Here is a 24910-nt window from a genome sequence, read left to right on the forward strand (position 1 = left end):
AAGCTCTCAACCAACCACAAGGGTTTGTGAATACCCATGTAGTGAGGTAAATACCCATTTTTTAAGATGATTTTGAAATCATGCATGAGTACCCCCATCCACTCTTCTTATTCACATTCCTAGGTGTAAAGAAAGCACCTTAAATGTGAGACTGTCTGGGAGGAGTCTAGTATATATTGAAATGACCATTTGGTAGTGGCTCTTACCGCATATTTTCATAATGTGGGCCCTAGTGTAAATGTGGGGCTTTTTATACACAAAATCCACTTAACGGCTTATTACAAAAGGCTGAAAGGTGCCATACGGGTCTTCCATATTTTACAGAGATAATAAAAAGGAAATTGGATCACAGATCTCCCTTGGAAAGTAAAAGAAAATAACTTTAACAAAGAGAAAAAGCACCCCACCCCCAAAAAAAAAAGAAAAAAAAAAAACAGAAACATGTTACTTCACAGACTCCTCTCTATGAAGTCCCAAATCCTCTCTTCCATATAAATTCGATCCCGATGTCGGCGAGGCATGTGGCGTTCGTCTGGAAAAATTAATAATTCATAAGGCTTTCCCGCCATAACAAGTGCATTCACCAGCCTCGCAGTGTGCCTGAAGTGTACATTTTCATCAATCATGCCATGCACAAGTAACAACCTCCCTTTCATCTTGTGCACATGGTGCATTACACAACTGTTCTCATAACCCGATGGATTCTCATAAGGCAATCCCATGTATTTCTCAGTGTAAAATGTATCGTACCCATCCCAGGCCGTTACAGGGGCACCAGACACAGCACAACAGAAGACATCAGGAAACCTGGCCAAGGTCATAGCTGAAAGATATCCACCATAACTCCACCCATACAACCCAATATGGCCAACTTTAGCAAGCCCTCGTTTAATAAGCCATTCAGCTCCAGTCAGCTGATCATCAGCATCAATCTGGCCAGCCTTGTATTTTAAAGAGCCTTCAAACTTAAGCCCACGTCGAGCAGTTCCTCTATTGTCCATCTGTACAAATGGTAAGAAAATATAAAAATTCATGAGCCTTACGCCTATCAATTTTTCAAAATAAGTAGTATGATGTTGGATAAGACCTGCTCAAGAAGCAGGCAGAAGATAGCTTTTATCGATATGTTCAACAAAACGAGTGGAGTATCCACTATCCACTCCAGCCTTATGTTTGACACCTCAAAACATGTGGAGGATCAGGATTCCAGACTTGACCAAAAAAGGGGCTGGATTTGGAGTATTTTTTTTGTAAGTGGGTTAGATTTACAATATCTAAGCAACACATCCAGTTTTGGACAGGGAAAGAAACCAGGAACAAAAAAACCTAGTTAGATGAAAATTCATTCTTCTTAGTCTGCCTCTGCATTTTGTATGTAGATGTAGCTACCATGTCTAACAAGTTACCATGAACCCTAGCTAACAGAGAGTGACAAAAAATTTTGGTCGTAGTTCAATCATGTCTCTTATCTAGAAAATGATCATATGCATTCTTAGTTTTACAGCGTTGAATAATCAGAGTATGTTTAAGTGTTGTGACAGTGAGATCAGAAGTTCAACTCTACTCCGGTCAACTAGATCAAAATTAACAGATGGAGGCTCTATATATTCCTTATAACTAATTGAGACCAGCTACATGTTTCTTTCTTTGCCATTCTATCCCTTTTAAGGTCAACAAACTCCATTAGCTTGAACCTTTTAGAAATTTAATAAATGAAAATCAGGTAAGCAACCATATATTTATGCAGAAAATACTGACCTTCCAGACAAGGATGCCTTGGCTTCGTAGATACTGTGCTCTCATGTCAACTGTATTTGCCCAAGAATCACAAACAAGCTGTACACTTGGACCACCATACACACTGACTAAGGTTTTGTAAGGTGGAGGCCCAAATCTTGTTACATCAGGTTTATATAAAGCCCCATACAATGTAGTTCCATCATTTGCTGGTATTTTAAGTATCTCTGGAGGCTCAAGTGGAAGCCCTTTGAGTCTGGGAATGGTACATGGCTGCTCATACAGAGGCATGATTAAGCTTCCATCTTCCAATGAGCAAATTGAAACCCTAGGGGGAGAATCAAGAGAATCATGAATATCAACAAAAGTTCGCATGTGATGATCAAGCACAACCACATGTTTTCCTTTGCTCTGAGTCAATCTCACTGGGGCCTCCAGGGGTCTGATTCCATCTATGAATAGTTTAGCACAGTAAAGGTTAGATTCCAAAGGCCCATCTAATGTCCCAGTGAAATATACAAGCCCTGCAGCCTCGTTTACACCAGCAATTTGCTCAACCATCCAGTCCCCTTCGGTTATAGGTCCTAAGCAAGTCCCATTTGCATCATGCAGGTATATATGTCTAAATCCGGTTTTTTCACTCGCCCAGATAAATCCCCCAGAAAATCTGGTGACTCCTTTGTCTAGAGGTGTGAAGCAGTCATGTAAATTAACCCACGTACCCTGTTCTTCTATCAATATTATTTCCCTTCGGCCTTTCTTGATATCAAACTTAAGCATCTTTAGTTTAGAGTGCGAACGGTTCAAAACCTGAGCTATGAGAATATTCCCATGCATCCAATGGACTCTAGCCAAATATTCCTCCTCGTTGTTTGCTTGATCTGCTCCTCCACAGAGAAGATCCATCCAAGTAATAGGACCACCAGCAGCAGACACTACCCCAAGGCGAACTTTGACATTTGAAGCTCCAGCAAATGGATAAGCATGGTCCTCCTGTGCCTCTGAACCAACTGAGCTTTTACCTTGGTGCATTATTCTGAAAAGAGGTATCTCTGCAGAATCAACTTGGGTAAATGCGATGAATTTGCTGTCTAATGACCACCAGTACCCATTCTTCCGTTCCATCTCCTCCTGCAATAAGGAACATCTTCAACTTTATTTCAAAAAATAAACAATACGAACAAATAAACTTTTTTTTTTTTGCTTCTGAAAGCAAAATATTTTGACACTTGATCGCTCAGAAGCAGGAACTACTGACAAGAGGGAAACCACATAATTGCCTAGCTTTATATATTATAAAATGCAAAAGAAGATCAAATGAAATTCTCACCTGAGCTATATATTCGGCAAGGCCATGAGTCTGCAATACACAAGGATATAGTGTCATAAGCAACAAGGAAAAAGTTTAACAGAACTTCAAGAGACTAGAAGGTTAACTTGTTCCATCCAACACAATTCCAAGGGAAAGTAAAAGTTATACTCTTATGAGTAAAGCAAACAAATCACTAATATAATAGCCAGAAAGACCACTGCACCATTTTGTCAATCTGATAAGTTGTAGTTTGAAAACCTACAAATCACCTTATTATCGCAACCACAAAATCGAAACAATTTGAAATGAGAAGATAAAATGTCAAAATTATACTTTCAGGCACATGAAAGCGTATTTCTTTGATGAGTTTGGACAGACGAGGTACAGCAGGGCCATGGCCAATTCACAGATGTTTCATTTGTTCCCAACCATAACCATGTTGTCTATATAGGGGATAGATATTGAACAAATAATGAACCTGCCATGACTCCAGCTAAATGGGGCAAGGTGTGAATCCATGTTAGCATTTTACATACCAAAGAACTTCCGTTGGCACCATAAGTCAACTGTTTCGATTCATTGCGCAAGAGATTGAGTACATGCAATTCCCAATCCCTCACATAAGCAACCATTGTGCCATCTGGGGATAGATGTGGATCAACAATAGGTGAACACACTGCACTTGGAATCTTAAGCTCTGGTTTTGAAGAAGAAAAATCCTGGAAATAAATCTGTCCATAACAAAAGAACAAATCATCAGTGTAAACCAAACTATTTCAAGCTCATGGTACTAGCAAGAGTTCAACTAGAACATCTGTAGACAAAATGCCAAGATAATAACGAAAAAGGTGAGCTTGGGTAGTACATGATCATTAAGCACTAACTGCATTGATGGGACAAATAATTGCAATTAGAAGAGAAAATGGATTCCCAATAGGCAGACCATGTTGTCATATTTAACTAATGTATGAAATGTGGGTTGAGCTGAGTGCAGATGTGTTCCAACTCCATCAAATGAAGTCATAAGATGTGTAGAAAAGAAAATCCAGGTTAACATGCATACAACAAATCCATCTGCCATCCACAAATTTGTAACAAATCCTAATAGAGCCCCAGTGCTGAAGGTGTCATAAAGCTGAAGATTTCTATATTAGAGGAACCAATAAAGGAACCAGGATGGTGGTGATGGCGAGAAAGTGGATAACAGCAGAGACCATTCAGGCAATGGTGGATATAATTCCAAGAGCAAAGGCAGTTATGGTAGTGGTGTTGAAGGAGGTCATGATAGAGGAGATATTTGTGTTATAAATGGTATCAGCAATGGCAATATTGGTGGCAGCAACAACATTATAGCACATCAAAGTAATGAAATGATGGAGTCCATGAAACCCCACCCCTTCTCCCCTTGGGGAAAAAAAATACAAAAATTAAGATGCTAGTACACATCGCCTTTAGGAAATCAAAAAAATGAACATGGACTTAAAACACATTTTCTTACCTCCATCTAATTTCCAACTTCATTGTTATAAACCAAGCTTAAAACAAGAGAAATAAACCAAAGGGTTTATCCTCTTGAATTTGTGATATCAAAAGTACAACAAACCCATTGCAGACATATATAATATTATCTAAGAAAAAATATAAAAAGCAAATGCTAGGGGAGAGGCAATGATTCAAAAAGGGGAGAGTAGAACTTATCATATAATCCAATTGTGGCATAATACATAATACCGTTAGTGTAAGGGATAATAAAACAAACCCCAGCTGGCAAAGGCACCATGATTGCTTTCTTTGTTAATCCCATCTTCACCCATTCGTACCGAGTTACTCCTAACCCACGCTCCCTCAGTCTTTCCCTCCTCAACTTCTCTTCTGGTGATATATTACTCTCATCCAGTCCACCATCCGGGGGACTAAAAAACAATTCTTGTTTGCGAGTCTTGAGATCGAAAGCAAAAACCTTCCTATTCAAAGTGTGATCAGGACTAAACAAAAAAGTTATTATACTGTCATCGGGACTGAAACTGATTGCAGAAGGCACACCACAACCAGGCAATGGGGATTGGACAATCTCTTCAACGGGGAAGAGAGTACAGCTGTCAAGAGGTGGTGCGACGTTTGAGTCAGTCAAAGGCATATTGCAAAGAGACGATCTTGAACGCTTCAGATTCTTCTTCTTTTCCTTCTTGTCCCTGTCAACTGATTGCATTAGCGGTGCACTAACAAGTGCCAATCAACCTGAAGCAAAATGTGAAATTATTGAGTGACAAATCAATCGATCAAATGTGCTAATAATACACTTCTGTTTGATTCTTAAGAAAATGTAGTTCAACAAAAAGGACAACACTTGGTAAAAATCAATCGATCAAATGTGCTAATAATACACTTCTGTTTGATTCTTAAGAAAATGTAGTTCAACAAAAAGGACAACACTTGGTAAAACTGATTCTAACCAAATGTGATTATAGCCATCAAGGTTAATGAGAAAAGCAACGAAGTGAAATAAATTGAACCTTATATCTTAGTTTTTAAACTGTAGGACAAAGATTCTTCATTAATAAAGCCCAATAAAAACAAAAGATACAAACAAAAATGTGTACTCAACATAGATCGATAGCTCAGTTCATCATGACTTCTAACAGAAAATTAGAGAGCATAAACAGTATTATCTAAGAGTCCCAAGCTCTCGCAAAAAACTAGAGTCAGAACGCATTAAACAAAGAATCTTATTTTTTTTCTTCGCATTTTCCGAACTTGTTTCGCCAACTAAAACAAAATTTAGCAATTCAACAACAAAACCACTCTCAAAGAAGAACGCGATAATCAAATTCTAGGTCTTAATAATTCTACCAAATCTTCTCAACAAGTGAAAGGAGTTTCAAAAAAGGAAAAAGCAATTCCAAAATCATCACTTAGATACACATTTCAACAATACCAACCTCCTAAGAAACTCCACGAATCAGCTCTCTAACAAAGCTCTCGAAGATCATCAACTGGATCCGATCATAGAATATGAACCTGCACCGAACCATAACTTTTCTCCATAAATACCAAAACAATAAAAACTAAAATGGGCAAAATCGACCCAGTACTTATTTTTCTGTTTGTTCTCAAGAAGAATCTTAGAAATTGACTGAAACCAAAACCTTAGAAAGAGCTGAAAAAGATCGTCCATGAAAGCGAGAAAAAAAAAAAGAGAGAGAGATATGTTATAGGATTCTGGATTCCTCGGAAAAAAACGAATCTCTCTATAAATGAGGAATCGGAATAAGCGGAGGAATCGATTCTCCAAGAATCGGAGTTTGGGCAAGATCTCTCTTTACGGGTCTTCTTGGAGTTTTTAATAGAGAACCTGAAACGCGTTGAATCTGAAGGAACTCTCTGGGATGAACTAATTTTTCGATTTATCCGTTGAATTTTTGTAGTACTGTTCTGCTTATATTTACACGCGGCCACTCGCGTTGATCATCAAATTAATAAGGAAAATACTGTTTCCACAGAAATTTCTACCGAAATCTTGTACCGAATTTTATTTTATTATTTTATTATTTAATGATTAAAAAAATATTTTTAAATGAAATTTCGTCCTTATTCTATTTTCAGTGTCCATTAATATTTGAATTTTTCGTAAAATTAATAAAAATGATCAGTTATTATTATTATTATTATTTGACAAAAAAATGATCAGTTATATAATAAGATGAAAGTGATATAATAATGTAGTTTGTAGCATTAAATATTAAAATTTAAACCTCTTAAAAAAATGCAAAGTTACCTAAATTGAGAAATTCTATTTGTAATCTCTGTTTGGAGATTATATATACAGGTCTTTTATTAAATGAGAAAAAATATCATTTTATAAGTGGTATTTTTATAATTTTAAAAAATTTTAAAGATAAAATTATTTAGACTTACATTGCAGTCTCCAAATGAAAACTATATGTAGCATTGTTTAATCAATATATATCATAGCACACGAAGTGTCTTGATCAAAATTTCCTAATAGTTTCAAATATTGCCAACAATATTAATAAAAAATAATTTTTATGATTAGCCTTTTGGGATTTGGATACATTAGTTACATTTAGATGCTGAGCAGATCTCAAATGATCTGTAAATAATAATAAAAAAAGTAATAAATAATTTATAAATAATAATAAATTATTTATGAATAATAGTAAAGCAGCCTGAGACTATTCACTTACTAAATATAGTATAAATTTTACACTATAATTTAAAGTTTATTACTATCAATATTTATAACTTTAAGCAAATCAGATTCAAGTCAAAATATATATTTCTTTATAGATAAAGAGCGAGTTATGAATCCAACTTACTTTCTCATGTTTAAAGGACCACCTCCAATATTGGATGTATTGCACTTACTTAGTTACTGAGTTGTTGAATTCACCCCTTCCATTAACATATCAGATGCCACTAGTTATGAAGATTGATTAAAGGAATGATCCTAAAGCAAGATATGATCCTGATAGAAGCCTTAATGAGATAGTGGGATAGTTGGGTGATAAAAAGAAGAGGAAAAAGTGAGAGATGATTTTTAAGAGGGAGTTGAATAATGTTATATTATATATATATATATATATATATTTTTTTTTTTTCTACTATAATTAATATTTTTGTCAATATTTCAAATTGATTTTTGGATCCATTTTGAACTTCCGCTACTATGAAATGATTTTAGTTGAATTAAGAAAAGAGTCATTTTTAATTAGGTGGACATGCGTATTTTCGGTGTGTTCGTCCAGGTTGGCGAGCACTCTTTGCTCGCTCTAGTGAAATGTGTTTATACTCGCCCTAGTACGAGCAATGTATGCACAGTGATTCATAAAGTATCTTTATATTTCCTTAAAATTAAAAATAAATTATCTGAAAAATAAATAAAAATTGCAATTATCTTCATCTTACTTAGTACGTGAACATGATATTGATCACCCTCCCAACTATAAGGTCTGCTTGGTAGGGAAGAAGCTGGAAATCTAATTAAGGTACATGTAAATTTTCTTTTATAAAAAATATGACATAACTCCATATATGCAATAAAAAATAAAATAAAATATAACTAATTATGCTAATTGAGCTCATCGAATCTTTCAACAATTTTCTTGTCAATATAGATTGTGAAATAATCTCCAAGAAAGTCATCTCCATCTTGTTTCGAAGCCTTGAATTAATGATTAGTCGTTACAAGAAAATAATTTATTTTTTATCATTTATTTTTTGTCAAAAAAATTATTTTTTATTAAAATAAATCTATTTTTTATCTCAAATAGTCATCATTATCGTAAATAATTTGTAATACCCTATTTTTTCGTAGTGAGTTATGAAGCCAACGACTTGTTTAAACAATCCACGTTGAGATGATGATTACAACTTTTCTTTTATCGTTAAGACTTTGTAAATTGTGGCTATACCGATACACGTATTAACAAATGATTTGAGGTGATCCCACGTAAGGCAAACGATTTCACACAAAATATTATTACGTATAGTCAAAAAAAAATTTTAATCAAAATCTCTTGGGGGGCATGACATCATGCATTCCTCTTTCATTTTTCTTATGGAATAATATTGATAGAATTCACGAGTTATTTAATTTTGACAAAATAGATTCTCTATATTATATATTATAACTATAAGAATTTCACCTTTTCTTAACAAAGGTTTGTGGATGAACTTGGGATGGAAATGAAGGTTACAAGTTACAACAATTTTGAAACTTAGGTCTAGTTTGTTTTTACAGATGAGATGAGATGCGTTGAGATGAAAGTTAAAAATTAAATAAAATCTTGTTAAAATATATTTTTTAATATTATTTTTATTTTGATATTTGAAAAAATGGAATTATTTATTTTATTTTGTGTGAGAATTTAAACAAATTATAATGATTAGATATGATGTGATGAGTTGAGTTGAAAAGTTTTGTGAAAACAAACGAGATCTAGTAAAAAGTTAAAATGGTCACTCTGATCCAGTGAAATAATAATTCTACTTATCATTCTCACACATCACACACTACATCTATTTTTTTCTTACAATAAATATATAGTGTATAGATAATAAGTAGAACAACTTAATTAGTTTAACAAGAATAAAATAATATTATAAAATATAAAATGTATAGTATGGAATAATTAGTAGTACTTAACCATCATTTCATGTGCATGCATGATGATCAAATGGAGAATTAATGCTTTTGAAAGAGAATTCAACTTCACTCTCAATATGTTTTGGAGTGAAAGGTTTCCAATGTAGATAAATTGTGACCTTTCAATTATTATCGACTCTTGTTTAAAGTCTTACAATAGAAGTTAATTATATAAGAGTAATGTTATATACAGTTTTAAGATGTACAAGTCACGCGTACTCATTTTATATATATATATATATATATAAATAGAGTTCATTATTAAAAAATTAATTTTTTCATGTAATTTATATATTTGTATGTCTACTTTTTTAAATGGAGTACACGAAACTTACACATTCTAACTCTGTAAATATCATTTCTTATTATATTAACTTAACAAAATTAAATTGGTAAAAGAAAAACTAAACTAAATTGGTAAGTAATACCGATTACTACAATAATTCTTTTTGTCTAATTATTGATTGCTTATCTCATCATGTTTTGTTTTGTTTTTTTTTTAAGATTTATAGCAATGAAGTATTTGGACTAGTGTTTAATCCACAAATTAGAATTTAGGGAGCAAGTCGCGTGCATCTTGCGCTCCTTAGAGTGTTGGTATTGGTTTATATATATGCATATATAAAATTACCTCTTTTGTATATTCACTTTGTCATTCAAGTAAAACTCTCACATTGACTTATGCATATTTGAGACAAAATAATAATAAAATATTATTATTTTATTATTATTAATTTTTTGCCCAAATACAATTTCATAGCATCCAGTACATGTAGTAATACAATTTCATGCATCCAAATTTAGCAATTTCATATATAATAAAATACATCAAATTTATATACACCAAAAATGAATCTCATGTGCTCATAAACAACACATATTAACATGAATTAATAAAATTTATGTGCTCAAAAATAATTTGTAATATCAACTTAATACAAATTCCATGATTGATACAAGTTTCAAAAAGTTAATTTTAATACAAATTCATTACAATACAAATTTCTCCAAGATCATTACAACACAAATTTTCAACAAGGGTATGGAATGAAAAATTTCTAGCAACACAAATTTTCAGCAATAGCAACCACATCCAGCAACCACCAACAAGTCCTCCAGCAGCTCCACCACCAGCAAGCAGCAACAAAAACCAGCAACCACCAACAATTCCTCCAATGGCTCCACTAGCAAGCAGCAACAAAAACCAAACCCCACCAACAACAAAATTCACCCAATCGATTGGTACCCACCCACCACCAACCACCAACAAAATACAGTTTCATATAGAGATACAAAAAATAATTTACATTTCATAGCAACCCATATGAACATTAGCATCAATATTTAACAATAAGTGGGACAAATCATGAATATAACCCATATGACCATTAGCATCAATATTTAAGACTAAGATTTTTAACTACAACCACAAAAGGAAATATGCTCCAAACACGTTAATTGATAATGGATGCAAACAGAGAAATTTGATTCCCTCGACAAAACACAATTCGAAAATCATTTTTCAGCAAGAACAAAGTATGAGTTCAATGGCTAAAATTTACACGTAAGGGTTTTCTTTATTCTATAACTCATCAAAGAACTAAATGATTGGATAACAGCATCATCGAAACTAGAATCTAAAAGCAAGAATAGAAAATCTAGTCCATCAAAACCCTAATCTAAAACCAAGAACAACAAAACCGTGAAGGAATAGCAGCACATCGAAATAGTGAAGAAACAGAGGGAGAAATATTGTTTTTCAACCTAGCGATTTTATACCTAAAATAAAGAGAGCTAACAGAAAACCCAACCTTGATGAGTCTAGAGCCGTCACAAGCTCCGTCGACAGTCGTCGTGAGAGAGAGGTGCACGGGTTTGATCTTCCATTAGGGTTGTTCGAGTCGAGAGAGGAATGGAGAAGAGGAAAGCGTGTGGGGGAGAAGTGAATACTTTCATGATAAAAATAATCCCATTAGGGGGTGTTGTTGAGAGAGAGTGAAAGAAGAGAGAAATAATGAGTAAAATGTGTTTTGTAGAGTGAATAATAAATCTTCAAATTTACATAAATACTATTCATAACTAACTAAATATTTAGAGATGTATAAGTTCATGTAGAGAAATTTAGGCTCATATTATGCAAATATGACTTTGCTGTATGTGCATATGCAAATGCATAGATCAATATGAATGCTCTTAGGCACGTTCGTTTCATGTCAGGTAATTTACTAATTCGAGACAATGAGGCAGGATTCACCATCCGTACGGCAATTGTCCCAAACAAAGTTACAATCATTGTTCTTGTTCGTAGCTTGATTAAATTAGGCCCATTTGAAACTTAAATTAAAATCAATTTAGTTTAGTCTAATTTTAAGTTGTGTCTGATATTTAAATATATAATTCTCAAATTAATAAATTTATCTCAACTCAAAATCTCTTTATATATGAGAGTGTGAGATTCATAAACATATTTAAATTTATCTTAATATTTATATATATTTAAACTCATATTAAATAAAATTATAAAACTAATTTTCTTATTTTAATTTATTATTATTAATAATTTTTTTTTTATTTATCTCAATTCATCTGAACGTATGAACGGAGCGTTAATGCTAGTAGATTGGAATGAATGTTCTTTAGCTTCCTTAATTCTTAATTAAACGCAAGTATAGGAGCTGCCACTTTGCTTTGTTCCTTTCTTAACAACCAATTAGAAGCTGCCAAGTTTTTTGGTTGTTTCACAATAAATTAGTTATTTCACAATAAATTGGTTTAGAATCCCACGATTTTTTCAAGGGCATAAAACATCAATCGGCGGTGTCATTTAGCTAACAGGCAGATAAGAGAAATGATACTTGCAGTCGTGAGCGTGCAGTCGCCGTGCAGTCGTTTTGAAAAAAGTGAATAAATAAGAGACCCACCTGAAAAGAAATTAATTTTTTAATAATGGACCCCACTCTTTTTCAAAGCGACTGCACGGCGTTTGCGCATTCCACGACTGTATGTAGCATTACTCGGCAGATAATTATGAGGCCACTAGTATGTACGTACTTTGGCTCCTACGTTTCTTTTTTATTTATTTTTTTAAATAATGGTCCATTTGTCAATTCATTCCATGGACAATGTTAAAGCCAACGCTCGAAATTCTCGCCGGAAGCTCCGTTGGTTCTAATGTGTTTTTCAAGTGTTTTTTTAAATTATTTTTTTATAAATTTTTTTAATATTTTTTAATATTTTAAAAAATAAAATAAATTTAAAATATTATTAAAAAACACTTTTTTAATCATAAATTGTACTTTTTAATTAAGGTAGTATTTTTTTAATGATGTTATATTTTTTTATTTTTTTAAAATATTTAAAATTATTAAAAAATCTATATAAAAAAAACACATGCTAGAACCCAGCGGGAGCTCACAGTGGTGGCTCTAGCATTATTCTTTCATTCCATACATTTTTTCCTTGTTTATATATTTTTAAATATTTTTATTCTATATTTTTTGGGATTTCATTTCAATTGTTTGTTGTTTCCCACATTTTTATTTTTTCAAATGATTTATGAATTTTTAAAACTAATTTTTCTTTTTCATTTTTCCCATACCACATGAACGAATATACCTATCTACCCCATTAGATTAGTCAAATGCTAGTGTTTACAAATATTTACTTAATTTATTTTAAAAATACCAATACCTACATTAAATTAGCCAAAGAATAATTTTATGGCTAGCTATGGTAATCTCCTCCCATCCATCATATTTGGCCTTATAATGTAGATAGATTAAGTGCTCGTCAAGTTATACAGTTCAGATAAAATGATATGAGATAATTTTATTTGAAAAAATCCTGTCCAACTATCCGTAAGTTATCTGGCCTCGCACTGTAGATAGGCTTGTAGCTCGAGATGGAGGATCGCAACTCAAAAGAGTATGCTCCCCGTTTGTGTGAAAGGAATGGCCCGGTTGATTTTTATTTATTTATTTATTTTGCTTTAAATTGGACCTGGGTGATATTGGTCATTCTAAAATAATTCAAGTTTCTATTTGAAAATTTTCCATAATATTTGGTTGGTTATTAAGATATTTATATAGAACTTTAGATATGTTTAATAAAAAGTTTTAGTTATTAACGTTAAATGACCATTTAAAATATGATTTTTTAAACAATAATTTAATTAAAATATGATTATTAATTAATATATGATCGGTAGATATGTAAAATATGATAAAAAAATATTAAAAAATATCATATTAATAATATTTATTATTGTATAGAGAGTAGATAGTTAATTTAATGTAGGAATATATTTTGAATGTAATAAGTAAAATACAAAAATGTAAAATTAGCTAAATTTTGACTTTACATTTATCTATTCCAATGCCAATACTCTAAAATATTATCAAACATAATAACAAATGAGTCGTTCCTTTTAAACATGAAACTTAGCGATCAAAGCAAGACTTTTACAAACCAAATGATCATTACATTCTAAGGAAAATGCTACTTAGTCTCCTCAATGTTAATGCTCAAAGTTACTGCTCGAATATTTTAATTTTTTTATTTTACTTAGTGATTAAGAAATTGATTATTAGTGAAATTATATCTTTTTTTAATTTTTTTTAATAATTAAGGATTTAAAAAAATTCACAAAAAAAAAACAAATAAACAAATTATACATTTGTACTGGCAGTACGCCCAACGTTGGGCGGCCCGGTAGAACCACCCTACATCCTAATGTTATTCTCTCTCTATTTTGCTATTATTTTTTTTTTTCTATTCATTCAATATATTTGATTTATTTAAATGCATTTGTATACCTCAAGTTAACTTTTGTTATCACACCTAGAGAACTCTATCGTTTTTAAATCATGGTAGAATTATTATTAGTTTAGACAAGGCTAATTCAAATTATCTCAAGCAGAGCGGAATTTATACAAATCTAGATTTTGTTCATTTTACAGCCCATATCAAATTGTTATGATTGAACCTCTGCGTTACTTAAGAGGTTATTAGAATTTTTCAAATAATTTCACACTTCAAGATTAAGAATCTAATACGGTTGCTCTAAAAATTTTTAGAGAGAAGAGAGATTTTTGTTTGTACAATCATTCACTTCAAAAATAACATACGTAAAACTCCTTTTTAAGAGTTTCCTTATGGGGTGGTTAACTAGGGGTGGTTAACTAACTTCCCTAAAAGTTAATGACGGAGATCAATTGATTAACTGATTGTAACTTCTCTACCCATGCGGATATTACACGGGTCTTAGGGTTACCTATTTATTGACAATTAGAAACATAAAGCAGCATATATATATATAGGGGATGAGGATCCTTAGCAATTTCCTTAAACTAGTTTTTACAATGCTACAAAAGGAAAATAATCTATAAAAAATGGACCAAAAAGGTCTAAATTAACCGGTAATTTCAGAGCCCCAAAGGGACTACCTCGCGAGTGGTTGTGCCAAGAAACAAGAAATAGACTACTTGAAAGTGCAATTATATCCAATGTAGTCTTGTGTTGAATCTCTAAGAAGGGGCAAAAGCATTCAATGAAGTTTTGTGTTGCTGAATTGGTGTAGTGGTGTGGTTATTGGTTAGGGATGGATTTGTTGTGGTTCTTTACTCCCTAGGGGAAGGGAGTATAAAAACTCTTGATTTAAGGGAAGCATCAAAGCTTTGAGCATCAGGCTTTCAGCAGCTCGAAAATACATGGTTACATCATTGGTGTATGGAGCCAACACACCTATAAATATGGGATGGAAAGGGTCAATCAAATTAGGTAGATTAAGAAAGGTTTTATTATCAAGTCGGTGTGTAGAGTACATATAATAAAGTGTATAATTTGATTTGAAAAATAAATTTTTATAAGAAAGGGGCACCATAGTGGGCACTCATTCACCTTTTCTTGAGAGTTATGAAGTGGCTCTTTTGAGGCTTGATGGTTGACCCTTAATGGCTATCCAGGGGGTTACACTAGAGAGGCTATTTACATAGTCTCTCCCCCTCTTTGGATGAGACACTTGGATAAACAAGCTCTCTCTTTCAAATGGTTCTCTCTAATCAGTGCATCTAGGTTGTGGAACGTGTGAGTGTTGTTCTGGTATTACCACGTAGCATACTCTACCATCGATGTGAAGATCGTGGATGAATAACGACGCTGGAGAATCCGTGGAACTACCGTACTAGATCCAAGATATTTTCAACGAGGTAATATCGCTTCCGCTATGCATTCTGATCTAGTTTTTCTAACAGTTTTAAAATTCGAATCTTACAAATCAAATTTTATCATTTAAGTGATATGGAAATTGTATTCTATACACCGATTTAAGAATAAAATAACTCTAATGGCAAAAATTATGCAGATGAAGCACTTGTCGAGTTAGAGTAGCTTGGAATATTAGAACACTAGATGTGGTTCAAGAAAGAAAATGTGAGAGAGGTTTTTTTTTTCTTTGTTTGATTTCTCTTTCGAAAACTATAATCATTTGAACTTACAAGTTCAAGTTTTTAACATATATGATTTTTCTTTTCAATGTCGAGTCTGATCCTTTATACTTGTGGAAGTGTCCCCCTTGTTCACATTTTTGTGTAGTTCTAAACTCCTAAGATTAAGAAGACACCATAAGAGCGGTTGATCAAGAAATAGGGCATACTTAAGGATCAGAATTATGTGAAAAATGCAAAGATGAAAAAACCTGAACCATTTAATTTGAGAAATAATTGAGAATCTCAAAAATCAAACAAAATGGTGTTCTAATTAATGTTCTAAAGGAATCTGTTTACATTAATGATGATGCTTGTATTATATAGCTCACCATGCAAAAGGAGAAGAGACACAGAAACTTTTCATGTGTCATGTGTGCTTCGGGATGGCATAAAGGTAGCCTAACAAATACACAGGGCTCAAGAGGGCGAGAGGATAAAAGGTTGACAAGGAAAAAACATAAAGAGAAGAGCGAACATAAAACAACACGCATCAACTAAAAGATTATACTCCTAGTAAGAGTATTGATATTGGTTTCATTAAATTCATCTTTAAAATTTGATGAAAAGTACATATTTTTCAAAAATCTAAAACTATTCTAACCATAATCCCACATTGGATTAGCTATTGGATTAGCTATTGGATTAGTCAAAATAACAATATAATATATTTTTTTAATAATAATATTTTTAATTTATTTTTTTTTCATATTTTTCAATTACACTAACTATATGTTAATTAATAATTTAATTTGATAATTAAATTCTTATTTCTCAACTTAAATATACTGTGTCTCAAAATTGAAAAGTAATAATTTAAATAAATAAAATAATGATTATAAAGTCTGAACAAGGGGTCATCAAATATGGAGATGAACTTAAATATATCGTAACTTAAAGTTGGAGATTTATGTGTATACCGAATCGAATGCAATAATTTGAAAGACAAACCTTTCAAATTTTGATGAAAAACAGCGTTTGAAGAGACTAATTTCAATGCTCTAAGCGGAACTTTTAACCTCTGATCTTTAACCTCTTATTCATATCAAATATTGTGGATTCTCCTTTCTCTTAAGATCCCTGCATGTAGGTTTTGGTGTCGAACCATGAATATCGTTGAATCTCTCCATCCTTCGTATATTTTGCACTTTATTCACTGTTCACACTGTGGATGAGCCATCCATCCATTATACCTCCCATCAAGCACTACTACCATAAGTCATTTGACCATATTATTAGCATCCGCCATCGATGAACAATACACCAACACTACTCTTCATCTGAAATAATAGGGCTCTTCATCTAGACTAATAGGATTCTTCATGATCTACATGCAAAAAATTAGGATCTAAAAATAATTTGATTGATTTGATAACTAAAGCAAGAATGATTCCTTATTTTGCAAAGAGAAACTGTTTACTGGTGTGACCATACAAAACAAAACAAAAAATGCATCTAACATGTTACATGGTCAATCTTTTTTATGCTTTTCATGTTGAAAGTGCTAGTGCCTGGACCATGCATTTGGAATTCGTGTTGGAAACTGACAACATGGGGCTGCACAGACTACACTTTTGGTCAATATTTCCACGTGAGTTCTTATCTATTTTTGGCTGTCATTCATTTTCACGAGGCACGGATCACCACTGATCAAATCTCGTGGATCAGGCTCTGCATTTTCATGAGGACTGGGGAAAACATAAAAAGTGATGTTAAAACGGGTGGGTGGGGCCGGGTGTGGGTACCCAATCTACATTTTTTTCCACTAATTAACACCATCCTTTTCAATTCAAACGTTCACTCTAAATAATAATAAAAGAGTAATATTATATATAGTTATAAAATGCATAAATACTATATAATCACTTTAAAAAAGAATATGATCTATTATTATTTATTCATTTTTTTCAAAGTGATTACACGACACTTGAGTACTCACAACTGTAACTATCATTTCGCATTATAAAATGCATTGACACATTGCTTTCCCGAATTCATATTAGATTGTAAGAAAGGAATGTTTCCAAATATAGTCACAAGATCTTTATTGTCTCCAGTATCTTGTCACAAAATCTCTCAACACAAACATAGAAAACACGCAATTTACACTATATAATTTGGATTTGAATCCCCTAAAGTTCTGGACTCCCTTTATGTCCATCTCTCCCTCACTCTAGGCACTAGAGTTTGGACAAGAACTCTAGGCACAAGATCTTGGTTCATACAATTTATTGGTATCAACTTTGCATTCGAAAACACAAATAAATTTTCAAAGATAGCAATGAGAATTACAGCTTTGTTGAAAGAGTCCTAGTTGTTGGCTCTTCTTCATGCGATTAACTACTCTTCTTCCAGTTTTTGAACTGGGGTTATAGTCTTAAACATGATTGTGTCCAACGTACGTTCACGTTTCATCAAAATATTTCGCCATCGGACACGAGATTGTTGATTACTCCTTTCTGAAGTTTTAAGCATCATATTTCTGAATCTTCAGCTTCTGAAGTTACCACAAAACTCGGGAAAGTTACGGTTATATCCCTGGAATATGGGGAAAAATGATTGGTGGCATGGAGTTTACATCAGGTGACTAAAGTACATATAACAACTGACATAAGACCAGAAAGAACCTTTCTACTTGCTATAGCCAATTTGGAGGACTTATCTTTCACATCTTTGACATTATAAGGTTTGATTTGAAAGAGAAAATTAAATTCTCTTACAAATCAAATCCTGCCATATCAATGGTGTGGAGGGTGTATCTTCCATACCGGCTTGTAAATTTCACTTTTTGACTAAGAAATATGCACCTGGTGGCCTAGGCGAGCTTGATAATAACTTCATAGTCAAAACAAGAAATCCCGTCCTGGAACGAACTAGATTTGTTTTTGGATAAATTTGGGATTTAGATATTAAGAAATGTTATGTAGGACTTACTTTAAATAGGGGAGAGTCATGTTCTTTATTAGAGACGGATTCTTCAACACAAATTCCTTCCACTCTTCTTGGTCAATTCTTCCATCACCTTTTGCATCTGCTTCACTAAATGTCTGTGGAATTACACAAGAACCGTAAGAGGATTTACTTTCAACGAGGATGAATAAATGGAGCTGAAGAGGTAGTAATCTGCACCTTATGCACGATTATTTCAATAACATCATCTGAAAGTACCAAATCTGATTCTTGCAAAAGCGCCACAACCATGTCCTTCAACTGTCAGATAATGCAAGATATTGTAAACTTAGTTTGCTCAAGGTAGGTTTAAAGCACATCTTGACCACTATCACCTTCAAATTTTCATTACCACATTCCTTGGCCCATGACACTCAGAAGGTAAGAATCACTAACAACAGCCAGAGACTGCTAAACACTGAGGTTTGTTTGCAATAGAACTTCTTTTAAATAAGAATTTCTTCTTTTAGAATACTGAAATTTCTTCTATAATGTGATGAGAAGGAATTTGCAATACTCACCTCCTCTCTTTCAATATACCCAGTTTGCCTCAGGTCATATAATTTGAAAGTAACTGAAAAATGATTCCACCATTATAGTAGATGATAATGTGCTTATTAGATCCACTGGAGAGTATTCATGTAAAATATAACTTATTAGGAATAACTATTCCAGTTTCACTAGGCAGAAATTTGAAAATTGAAAACATGAATCAAATATCGAAATGAAAAATAAGACCTACATGCGATTTTGTCTTCTGTAGGTGTATTTGGATGAAAGACACCCAATGATCGAACAAATTCTCCAAACTCAATAACCCCATTGCGCTTCACATCAAATACATCGAAAACCTAAAAGAAAACACCAAGTTGATATGGTTAGAAAGCAGAAAAGAACAAGTATAGAATTTCACATTCTATTTTGTCCAAAAAGAAATTGATCCTCAGATACAAGAAAACAAAAAAAAGGTGAAGAGGCTAGAACTTTATAGCATCAATAGAAATTTGGAATCTCAATAATATCAGCCATTGATGCTTCCTTGGTTGTGAAGTCAATATCTACCTAGCAATGCCATGTTATTTTTTAAGTCATTCAGCACAGATAAATATAATTTCAGGATTGCTTCGTGTAACTGCAGCAGAGCGGTGAAATAAAAAAATATCACAAAACTAGGGACGAGTGAGCATCGCATACCCTGTCTGCAAAGAGATTTCTTTTATTCCTATTCCTGAAGAGTGCAAGCTGGAATTCTTCCTGCCGACAAGAAAGCATATATAGAAGTTATTAATATGAACGAAAGTAAACAGACAAAAGCCATCATATACAAATCTGATGGAGCTATAACATTATATACCATACAAAAACTAGATTGTTACAAGAGCCAACAGCATTGTTATAATGAAACTTCACAAAACTAGCAAACTTACCTTGTGAATGAGCCCATCATCAATAATTGAACTGCTCAATTTCTTAAAAAGCTCATGTAAGGCCTCCACTTCATTGACAGTAACTACAAAGAAAGAAGACAACCCAGCAATCCAAATATAAATTTCATGATATGTAAACCATGACAGTAAGGAGTCAGCAGGCATGTCATATATTTAGCAGTGTGCATAATGGAAATTATCTGGCAAAAACCAGACCAGTAAATCCGTTAGCAACATTGCAGGAAAAATGACCAGGATGGTTCATAACTGAAGGTAAGTAGATGGAAAGAGAAAGTTGCAGGTGTATAATAGGATCAAGGTGCATACTCACAGGGTGTTTCAGCAGAAAGAATTGAAGGATCCTCGTAACCTGGTGATTTAGCTTTCTTTGACTGATAGCAGCCCATCAAGCAAACTAATCCAGTCCACTAGAAAATATCTTGCAAATCAGCAGGACTCATGCCCACAGACCACAAGAAAAAAGCCCTACCTGCTATCATCCAAAAGAGAGTCAACTATAAACCATCACATAAATCAGTGAGTCGAAATGCTATTGAGAATTTTGATGACATCTTCTGAGAAGTACTAAATAATATCATTAGTGGCCCCCTGGCACCAAATCATAATGGGCCAGGGCTGTCACTGCCATTACCATGATGGCACAAAACTACTAATTGAAACCCAAACCATCAGTAATAAGGCAGACCCATCTGGCTTTGACCAAGAAGAATGTATGCATAAAATGCTTCAAGCATGGCTCAATTCTGGCGATAGTGCATCCTTGACATATCCTAATAACAGCCAGCACAATTCTGGTAATCCTCTATGGCCAACACATGATGAGCCCTTCATTTTCTGATTCGGTATAAAGTCATAAGTAGATCCATCAAGCCCAACTAAATCCTTATGACATCATGAAGTATGCACAATTATATTATCAATTATAATACCAAGTAGTAAGCACTTTCAGACATGATTTGCATATACTCATCTTGATATATAAACAAAGGCCAGTGAGTATATGCTCATACTTAGAAAGGTTTTATTGCTAATATCTTCAATAGTTTATCCTTACAAACTAAATTGCCTATACAGCGAAGTTGAAATAGAATTAGCTAAGTTCCTCAGGAACAAAAATAACAAAAGCGAGTCTCCTAGATTTGGTGAAACGACTTAATACAGCAACATATGTAAGCTGCAATAAACCAATGTACGCAATTACTCAGAAGCAGTAAATCCATTGATCATCAGTGCACAACCTAATTAATGATTGTGTCAAATGAGTCAACAGCTTGCAGGTTCATGCTGGGAGAGAGAGGGAAAGAGAGCGAGAGAGGTATAAAGGCATTTTCTGAGTGGTTTAAAAGCCATAATAAACACCATACTTATGACAGCATGATATCAACAACAACAACTGCAGATTTTTTTTAAAAGAAAAAAAACTCCAGTATCTAACTATATAGTGGGTGAGAACAAACAAAGATTACTGAATTGATTCAAATGTGAAAGAAAGAATAATCATAGAAATCAAAGACCTAGGCAACAAACTGGAGCACCTTTTGTGGCCCCATTAAATCATGAAAACGATACGTGACTAATATATGTTCTCAAGTTAAGCCACACATCCACAGGGGACCAAGTAACAACCACTATGAATTGCATTTGATATTTATGGTAAGCACACAGATGTGGTGGAATTTTCAAAACCTTGGAATTTTCCAAAAACACAAGAATTTCCCACAAGTAATTAAACCCGTAAAAAAACCAGCAGATCATGTGTGCACAGATCTGACCTCCCCTATGAACCTTGGGACATATTAGAGATGTCCAAGGAAGCTTGTCAATCATGCCCCCACCCCCACACACACACACACACACACACACACACACACACACACGATATACCCACATAGAAAGGAAATATATATATATATATATATGAGTAATGCTACATGCAGTGGTGGAGTACGCAAGTCCAATGTAATCACTTTAAAAAAGAGTGGGGTCCACTATTAAAAAATTAATTTTTTCATGTGAGTCCTGTATATATTCATTTTTTGTAAAGTGATTGCGCGGCAATTAGACACTCATGACTGCAACTATCATTTCTCTATAAATAAACCTTAAAATTTCAAATGTGCAAAATACTTTGTACCTTAGACATCAAAATTCCAAAATGAGACCCTTTAAGTTTTAATGAACATTAAGGGTTGCATTTGAATATTGAGCTGAGTTTAATTCTTTATAAGTAGTAGTGAATTGATTAATAGAGAGAGTTATGTAGAGCCCATCTAAACTGAGTTTAAAGTGTGTTTGGATGTTAAGATAAGTTTAGTACTTTTTATAAGAAGTTGAAAAAGGTTGTGAGTCCCACGTATAACGAGGTTTTGAGTTGAGATGAGTTTAGTAATTTGAGAGTTGGGTATTTAGATGTTAGACTCAGTTTAAAATTAGACTAACCTCAACTGAGCTCAGCTGAGTCTTACAACCAAACGCAGCCTAAGAATCACAATAGTTTATGCTAGAAATAAAAATACATAGGCAGCAAAGCTCAGTTCTCTAATGCTATCGTTTGTTCTTGCGATAAAATAAGAAAAAAAAAATTAGAGAATAGGAATTATATCTGCGAAAAGATAATAAAAACTATTATGTCAAAAACTTGAATATATATATATATATATCCATGTTTTCTATTTTCCACTTTCTTTCTCATTTCTTTTTTTGTAGCAACCAAAACAGATAAAACTATATTAAAATGTGGCCGATATATACTTCACAAACCCGTTTGAATGATGAATTAACAGGTGCAAGTGTTAGAAACAGAAAACTAATTTTATTCTTCAAAAGCATTATTAAAAGTTAAAACTAGAATAAGAAATTGCTGAGGATCATGTACTCAGAAGTACCATTGAGAACCCGATCGAGACTTGCTCATCCAGAAGAAAGACTAAATGGCAACGATTTTTAAGTGGTTTGACTTCGGAAACAATCTTGAAACCCAGAAACCAGAACGAAATTAAAATATTTCAAATTTCCACCAACAAAACTGAAAATGGAACAGAAGCCGGAAAAATAAACAGAGGATGAGAAAAGAGAGCCCCAGCCAAACTCCATTAACCATATAAATGCCTTAAGCGCACTAAAAACATATCTACACCGTCAAACATATATGTGCATATAGAGAGAGAGAGAGAGAGAGAGCGCTTATACCTGTGAGCGATGTATGAGTGTAGGGAAGCCTGAGCAGGTTTAAATTTTAATACTCGTGATTGCCGAACATTTCATTTTTATATAGATATAATACGTTTTCGCCGGAAGGTGAAGGTTTCTCGCTGTATCTTCGGCTATTCCCCCAGGCTGCCGCAAGAAGTGTCCAGTTGGCACTTGCACGTTGTAATTAGTGAATATAATATTAATTTCTTATATTTATTTGAATGTATTCAGTTTTTTTTTTAATTTTATTTTGAATTAAAAAATGATAATATTCAACTAAAATTTTGTGTAAATAATTGATAAATTCTTCAGTCGAATTTTTTTTTTATAAAATTAAATTCATAAATTAATATGACTTTATATATATATATATATATATATATTTATATTTGCAGCATATATTTCATATTTCTATGCTTTGTATTAGACAGTACGTTTTGGTAGCTCATTGATTAGACCAAGAAATACAATAGATTTCAATATTCAATATTCAAGAAATACTATTTCACTATATTATTATTCTTAAATGATAATTAGTTTTCCTTTGAATGTTAAGAGTATCTCGTATTATTTATAAATAGAGGTAAAATAATAATAAATAATTTGAATATATTAGCAAATTATTTATAAATAATAATAAAATAATCCGAGAATAGAACATTTGTGTTCACCCAATATCATGGATTCATATCATTCACTTTCAATTTATGTTATTATTAAATGAGAAATTTAATAACTTTGTATCATTATAGTGCAAATTAAATTTCTTAAATGGAAAATAATATAAGTTGATTAAATTAAAAAAAAAAGTTATGTAAAATTAGTAGCTTGCGTTTTTTTTTTTTTTTTTTTGAGGTTTCTGATCACCAACTTAGAAATAAGAGTGAGTAAGGGGAATGAGCATAGATCAAGTTGCTCGATGAAAATGTTAACATTAACACTCTTTTAAAGATTATATTTATTGGATATTTTTCATAGTTCACGATCAAGACTAGTTTAAGCTAGAAATTCATCCACCGTCGGATGGCTAATGGCCATACACGTTGTCACACATGTATTATTTTATTTATCAATCTCTGTCTTGTAGCTCCTCACTTACATAATTTAATTAATTCTTATTAGCGTGTCTTGTAAAGAGGAAGAATTAAAATTTGACTGCTGCTGGGCGTGTCTCAGGCAAAATTCTCTTTTTAATTTTTTTAATTTATATTTTTTTAAAATTTTTTAAACTTTTTTAAAAATATAAAAAATAATAATAATATATTAATAATCATTTTCTTAATTAATAATTATAAAAAATATAAAAAAAATTAAATATATAAACCGTCGAAATAAGAGGACAAAATAAAACTGAATACTAGCATTATTCTTATATTAACATTATTCTTAATTTTTTTGCTGAAAAGGACAATAAAATAAGTGGTCAAAATAAGAGAAGTACGCCATAAATGGATCCATGTTAATTGGCTGGCATGTTGCTGGAAGAATATTTGCATGTACCTAAATACAAGATGCGGTAGTTGACTCTTTTGGAAAAATTTAAAAATGATTTCTATTTGTAATATTGCTAAGATAAATATAAATAATTAAAATTTATCTTTTTATATAAATTTAAATTTAAATT

At 32.6% G+C, this 24910-nt stretch overlaps 2 protein-coding genes across 6 annotated transcripts; both read right to left on the reverse strand.

The window, feature by feature from the left end:
* Positions 1–212: 212 nt before the first annotated feature.
* Positions 213–6461, reverse strand: LOC108994054 (dipeptidyl aminopeptidase 4). The gene is made up of 7 exons (XM_018969126.2): positions 6196–6461; positions 5989–6067; positions 4809–5287; positions 3586–3780; positions 3068–3097; positions 1759–2868; positions 213–1001 (listed from the first exon to the last, which is right to left on the reverse strand). Exons 3-7 carry the CDS (start codon positions 5256–5258, stop codon positions 450–452), a joined length of 2337 nt encoding a protein of 778 aa, XP_018824671.1. The 5' UTR covers positions 5259–5287; positions 5989–6067; positions 6196–6461; the 3' UTR covers positions 213–449.
* Positions 6462–17681: 11220 nt separating this feature from the next.
* On the reverse strand, positions 17682–23431 carry LOC109004447 (calcineurin B-like protein 4). Of its 5 annotated transcripts, none has more exons than XM_035684031.1 (9): positions 23284–23431; positions 20405–20563; positions 20074–20156; positions 19841–19900; positions 19389–19497; positions 19168–19220; positions 18827–18907; positions 18632–18744; positions 17682–18235 (listed from the first exon to the last, which is right to left on the reverse strand). In XM_035684031.1, the coding sequence occupies exons 2-9, from the start codon at positions 20478–20480 to the stop codon at positions 18172–18174; spliced, it is 639 nt and encodes a 212-aa protein (XP_035539924.1). In that variant the 5' UTR covers positions 20481–20563; positions 23284–23431; the 3' UTR covers positions 17682–18171. The 5 variants fall into 5 exon arrangements, with proteins under 5 accessions (XP_035539924.1, XP_035539928.1, XP_035539926.1 ...); XM_035684035.1 differs by having other exon boundaries at positions 17691–18194; XM_035684033.1 differs by having other exon boundaries at positions 17691–18235; positions 20405–20566.
* Between the last annotated feature and the right edge of the window lie 1479 nt (positions 23432–24910).

The sequence above is a fragment of the Juglans regia genome, chromosome 13 (assembly GCF_001411555.2).
Source record: "Juglans regia cultivar Chandler chromosome 13, Walnut 2.0, whole genome shotgun sequence".
NCBI classification, from domain to species: domain Eukaryota; kingdom Viridiplantae; phylum Streptophyta; class Magnoliopsida; order Fagales; family Juglandaceae; genus Juglans; species Juglans regia.

Coding starts and splice junctions, on each gene's coding strand:
- LOC108994054 (XM_018969126.2), bottom strand. CDS start 5,258: ATGCAATCAGTTGACAGGGACAAGAAGGAAAAGAAGAAGAATCTGAAG. Junction 3,781..4,808: donor TGGTGCCTTTGCCAGCTGGG/GTTTGTTTTATT, acceptor TGTTATGGACAG/ATTTATTTCCAGGATTTTTC. Junction 2,869..3,067: donor TTGCCGAATATATAGCTCAG/GTGAGAATTTCA, acceptor TCCTTATTGCAG/GAGGAGATGGAACGGAAGAA.
- LOC109004447 (XM_035684031.1), bottom strand. CDS start 20,480: ATGGGCTGCTATCAGTCAAAGAAAGCTAAATCACCAGGTTACGAGGAT. Junction 19,498..19,840: donor GAAATCTCTTTGCAGACAGG/GTATGCGATGCT, acceptor GTTTTCTTTTAG/GTTTTCGATGTATTTGATGT. Junction 19,221..19,388: donor TACAGAAGACAAAATCGCAT/GTAGGTCTTATT, acceptor ATCATTTTTCAG/TTACTTTCAAATTATATGAC.